This window comes from Seriola lalandi, unplaced genomic scaffold, assembly GCF_002814215.2.
Source record: "Seriola lalandi dorsalis isolate HSWRI2012SDOR001 ecotype SW California unplaced genomic scaffold, Sedor1 jcf7180002054564, whole genome shotgun sequence".
NCBI lineage: Eukaryota > Metazoa > Chordata > Actinopteri > Carangiformes > Carangidae > Seriola > Seriola lalandi.
Window position 1 is genome coordinate 161,676 of NW_019525117.1, and position 6,299 is coordinate 167,974.

Sequence of the window (6,299 nt, forward strand, 5' to 3'; positions counted from 1 at the left end):
AAATGAAACAAAACATTAAATTCAGGAATATGATGGACCCACACGCACTCACACACGCACACTTGGTCCACAACGGTCTCTACCAGTTATTGAAACCCCCTGTTGCAGGCCTGTGTCGTAGCTTGGGTGCGTTGTGGCCTAAAACAAACTGGCCGCTTCACTTTTATCAAGCAGAAGAAAATAAAAGACACGTGCATATCCAATACTCACAGCTCCCGACAGTTAGTAGGGAAAAGGAGATGAACAGATCACCGCCAGGGCGCAGCAGCAGCAGCTCACACACAGTCCAAGCGGGCCGACGCGATCCACAGCTCACACACACAGCAAGAAGGATGCAGATCCTACCTAGTTCACAGGAGCTTTGCTTCCCTCTTTAATGCCGTCAAAACATCCGTCTTCTCCTCCTAAATTAAATTCACAAGCTAAATTCCAAGTCCACAGGCTGCTTCATGTCGATTTAGCCTTAGCTCAAGTTAACCGAGCATGTTTATACAGAGCAGAGAGCAAGCTAACCGCACAGGCTCGAGGCTAAAGCTAACGGCTAATCGCGGTTAGCGTTAACAGTCCGTTTTACACTGTAGAACTTCATCACAGTTCAAAAACACTCTTATGCTCATAGTTACCTCGCGGATGGTAACAAAGTTCTTCACGTCAGGTAAACTGGTCGTTTCCCCACAAAAATAAAAACTCTGGTCCACCAAATCACTCCAGCACGGACTCGGTCAAGGTAACTCGTGTCGCTCTTCACCTCGCTCTGCTCACCTCAATCAAACTTCCCGCTATGTCCCACCCCCTCACCTACAGACTGTTTTACGATTGGCCAGAGTTACTTGAGCTATACACCTGCCAATACTGTCAAAGAAATGAATGATTGACAACTCACAAAACAAGTAATAATACATATCTCACAAACACTATGAAATGGCATAACTTGTACTGAACAGATCACTTATTTTGCATTTTTAACTTGCTCTGCATTTTAACCATATTTATGATTTTTTACCGCTTCAATACATAATGAACTTTTATGAATTATGAATATTTATCATCAAAATAAATCAGTCGTTTTAGCAAGGGCTACACTAGCTTGTCCGCGCGCGCCAACTATGTTCACGCGCCAGTGCTAATCACATCATTATTTGTCACTGTTGGTTCTGGCCATTGGTTTTCTGTCTATGGTTCTGGCGCGTATTTTCCCCCTGTAGCTTGAATTGTTATTTTTACTCAGTAACGGATAGGATTTATAAAGTAACTAAGTACAATACTTGAGTCAAAACGTACTCAAGTAAAATATAAAATACCGATTTTAAATTGTACTTAAAAAATACAAAATACACAAAAAAAGTATTCGATACAGTAATGTGAGTAAATGTATTTAGTTACTGTCCACCTCTGCTGTTCTATCAGTTATAACTCATGACCTGTTCATGTCATATGTCATGATGTTCACAGTGATCATGTGACAGTTGTGTGACCACAGTGAATCTTGAAATTACGATAATTCTGACAGCCCCTGAATGCAGCGTTAGAATCAAAGTAGAGACTGGAATAATTCAGAGAAGAAGAGAAACACGGGGAGAACAGGACTTCATGAAGTGACTGTGAGCTGAATGTTCAGAGGACAGATAGGAAGCCTGATGAAAGGTCAGAGGTCACCAGTGTCAATACAAATGATCCAGTGGGTACAGGAGGTTCTTACAACCCCAGGTTATCTGACACTGACCCTGAAGAAGTCCATGTTGCCCACATAGTCCTCGTTGACCTCCAGGACCCGGTCTCCATCTCGGAGCCCGCTGTGCTCTGCAGGACTCCACGGCTCCACATCCCTGATCTCGAAGCTCCGGCTGCTCTGATCCATCCGCAGGTAGAACCCAAAGCTCTGTCCCTCCAGACGCTTCAGCTGGCACAGTCTGGGAACCACGGCCTGATCCGGCTCTGCACACAGGTTCAGGTACAGGTCGTTAGCACCAAGTGGGGTGGGGGGATTTAAGAGAGAAGCTTTGACAGGTTTGAATGTGAAGTGATGAAGTGAAACGTCACCAGGATCATCAGTGATGACCAGAGCTGGATTATCAATCCCCTCCTTTGGATTAAAGGTGAAACTGAGGAGAGAAGGACAGAGTCAGTGACATCATCATCATTACAATCATCATCATCATCATAATCACCATCACTCTTTAACCCACAGTGAACTGAACTGTTTCTACATTAATGTGGTTCACACTCATTTGACTGTGTCATGGTCCAGCAGCTGGATCAGAGGTTTCTAGTGTATGTTGAACATCTCACTCTCTGATACTGTTGATCATGAGAACTGTAACAAAAACTTCTGAGTCATGAGCTCCAGCTCAGTTTATTAAAGTCTCTCTCTGACTGTAACTGTAACAGACGTGACTTGAAGACAGTGAACATCATAAACATCATTAACATCATGTCTGCTGAGGAGACAAACAGCTCTGAGATAAAACGTCAGTGGTCAAGGTGAATTATCTGTTATCAGCTCAGATAAGACGTTTTTATCAGAGTCATTAAAGTCCTGATGTCGGAGAGCACAGTGAACAATCATCATTGAATTACAGTTACATAGAACTACAGTTGCATAGAACTGCAGTCCACATACAACTACAGTTACATAGAACTATGATTATGTAGAAATGCAGTTTTTATAGAACTAATGTTATACAGAACTACACAAAGGCGTAGATTTGGTCTCAACATTGGTAGGGACGTAACAACCCCTGCCATCAACCAAACAGTTTATTAACATATAAGAATTTACATTCAGGAATGCCCATACACAAATGTAATATATCATGTGTTGAATTTCTATATATGAAATATATGTACATATGAAGGAAATCACACATGTATTGAAAGTATAGCCTATATATGTAAAGATTACATATAAAGCCTGTTGTGAAATTGTAACATTATCATATACTGACATGAACTTTAGTGTTTAATGTCAGTTTATATTATAATCATATGTTACATGAATATATATCCATCCCATAGTCTGTCAGCATATGTTCATTGTATATGTATACAAAAGGTAGATAAGTATGTTTAAAATGAATGAGAATTTATGAAGAAAATCATATGCAAACATATACAATTTTAATAAGAATATTGTTTTAATAAAGTTGAATTTTACTGAGTATTTCTTATATGTTATAAAATTATATCTTCATATATCCAGAGGATATATACATGTCATAGTTATATATCCTCTTTTAGGTGACACATACGGTAACATCACTCTTGATATATGGACATATATTTCATATATATGTCATAAGTCATAGAAGTAAGGCGTGAAAACATCATAGGCTAAAAATGTCATGAAAAATGTCAATTAACCTATGCATGTCTTTGGACTTGTGGGCGGTTGCTGGAGTACCCAGAGAGAACCCACACAGCTACAGGGAGAACATGCAAACTTCACATGGATAGGCCCTGGGTGCAAAATCAAACCCACAACCTTCAATCTGAGAGTCAGCAGTTCTACACACTACACTATCATGCAGTCCCTTTTGTAAATCATTGTGTATAAGGCATAAGAAAGTCATAGTATAGTAAGGCATAAAAACGACTAAAAACATCATAGTATAATAAAGCATTAAAATAAGGTATAAAAACATCAAAAAACATTATAATATAGTAAGGTATAAAAACGTCAGAAAACATCATACTATACAAAAGCATAAAATCATTTTAAAAATGTCATACCATAGCAAGGCATAAAACGTCATAGTATAGTAAGGTATAAAAATGTTTAAAAACGTCAAACTATATAAAAGCATAAAAACATTTTAAAAAGTTTCCGATTTATTTGTAGATGGTAACTTCATGTCATTTACGCAAATTCAGAATACGTAAAAAATACCACATAACCACTTTTTTGGTTTTCTCCAAATGAGGCATTTTGTAAAATCATACCTTTCAATGATCAACCAATTTTAAGTCCTGTTGAAAGCTTCTTAATTTTAATTTAACTGCCTTTAATGACAAGAAATTCATTTCCCCCTTTTATGGAAAACTAAACTCTTGTAATTATGTTACTGCTGATAAAACTAGGGAGCTTTAGATTTATTGGTATTAGAGATGCCAATAAACCTAATGTGCATGTCTTTGGACTGCGGGAGGAAGCTGGAGTACTTGGGGAAAACCCCCGCTGGCACAGGGAGGACATGCAATCTCAACATAGAAAGGCCCCCGGACCTTTTAATTGTGAGGTGACAGTTCTAACCACTACACCACAGTGACGCCTCAAAAACAAATCATCTATGTTACGTCATAAAATGTCATAGTATTCATTTTTCGATAGTTGATACTGATATTTCTACCATTTCAAGTTTAGTCCTGCTAGCAACCTGACTGCTAACCTACAGAATCAGAGACTAGTTAACACTAGTTCACATGGTTAAATAACATCAGTTGACATTTTTCTAGTGACATTAGCTGCCACTGTGATATTCTCACATGAAGTGAGCCTTCAGATGGCCCCCGCCCTTTCAGCCAATCAAATGCCTAAATCGGTTGTCTTGGAGACATAGCCTCTTGGAAGGCACATTGGAATGATGTAATATGACTGGTCTGAACTACAGGTATGGTTCTGTAAAAAATGTGTTTGGTTGTAATTAAGACTGAAGCTGAACTCACCGTGGGAATTCCATGGCATCGTGACAGTCTGTGGAAACAACAGAGACACAGTGAGACAGTTAAACCTTCTCGCTCTGTCAAACATGACACAGACACACTCAGCAGATTCCCACACCTTTATTCAAATGTATGACTTTACATTTATAATAACAGAAGTGCTTTAACCCAGACCTGCTCTGACTGCAGGCAGAGAGGCGGTTCCATTCTGAGCAGCTCAGTCGTTCATTAACAACAGCTCCACATTTTTCCTTTTGACACCAAGAATCACTAAACCAACAGTCTGGGCCAGGTCAGTCCGCCCACATCTGCACTGAAACCTCAGACCACAGAGACTGAACTGGGGCCCACCATCCAGGTCCTGTACCTGGTGCTGTATACTAGTATATTTAGTGTTTACCTTTTTAATATTAATAAATAAATTAATATATGTATATATATATATATATACACATATATATAATGGACAAAAACGTGACATAAATAACCAGCAGACAAACTTAACACACTAAGTCACAATAAAATAAAACAAATAACTATATCTATATTTTCATCTGTCTGTTATTGATAGGAATGTTTCCTTCTGAATTTAGTATAAAATACAAACTAGGATGAAACAGCTGATAAGAAATACTCTAAAGTAAATAAAATATTTAGTTAAAGGAAATGATGCAGACGGTGTTAGTTCATCATCATATATATATATATATATATATATATATACACACACACACACATACACACACACACTCATACATAGCCGCTCACTGTAGATTCTATCAGACAAACAGGAGGAATGTTGGTTAATGTGAGGGACTATTTTCAGCAGTGGATTAATCCACATTTGATGCTGTGGTGAGTGTGTGGCAGCAGGACGCTGTGTGTGTGAGTAAACTACAGTGTGTGTTCATGGAGTGTTTTGTCAGTAGGAGACTCAACATCCTTTAACTTTGACTTTTCACCACTTTCAGCTGCAGTGAGCAGGTCATAAATAAATGACTGCATTAATGATTATCAGGGACCTCCTGATCAACATTCAAGAAGACCAGACCCTGTCCAGGATCCAGGTCCAGCCTAATCAGGCTGTCCCTGTTTCTAATCCTGATCTCAGCTGCAGCCCAGCCTCAGGTCTGATTCCTGTTATTATTACACTTCCTGGAGGAATCAGACAAACAGCTTCTCAAAACACTCTTCACCATCAGTGATGAAATGAGCTGCAGGCTGTTTACTCTGTGACAGTCTCTGGATCACATCGTGTTCAACCAGGAAGAAAACAGGACGACTCCACTCAGGTGAAGTAGCATCTGCAGACCAGACACAGGAAACCATCCAATGTGCTAAGCTAACAGTCACCTACCTCCACAGCCAACAAGACATTTTTACAGGTGACTTCTGTCAACACTAGGCAGCATGGGAGGTTATATTTGATTAGTCAAAACATGGAAAGTCATGTGTTTGTGAAGCAGGAAGTGAAGTAGCCTACCTGTGGACGAGCTCATGGAGTCCTTAGTGTGTGTTCCTGCTCAGACTGAGACACCGGACGGACAAGGTCCACAGCAACCAGACCATAAAGAGTCTGTCAGCAGGTGAGACACTCAGTCCTCTGCAGCACCTGGTTAAACATTCACTCACTGCTGAGG

General features: G+C 39.5%; 1 protein-coding gene across 1 annotated transcript in view; it reads right to left on the bottom strand.

Annotated features, from left to right (window-relative positions):
• Positions 1–6,299, bottom strand: part of LOC111662559 (Na(+)/H(+) exchange regulatory cofactor NHE-RF3-like) — a 13,201-nt gene extending 6,902 nt beyond the window's left edge. Inside the window, exons 1-4 of the mRNA XM_023416455.2 lie at positions 6,143–6,299; positions 4,663–4,690; positions 2,041–2,102; positions 1,724–1,935 (exon numbers count right to left, since the gene is read on the bottom strand). Coding sequence (XP_023272223.1) covers positions 1,724–1,935; positions 2,041–2,102; positions 4,663–4,690; positions 6,143–6,158 — 318 coding nt within the window. The 5' untranslated portion in view covers positions 6,159–6,299. The remainder of the gene's footprint in view (positions 1–1,723; positions 1,936–2,040; positions 2,103–4,662; positions 4,691–6,142) is intronic.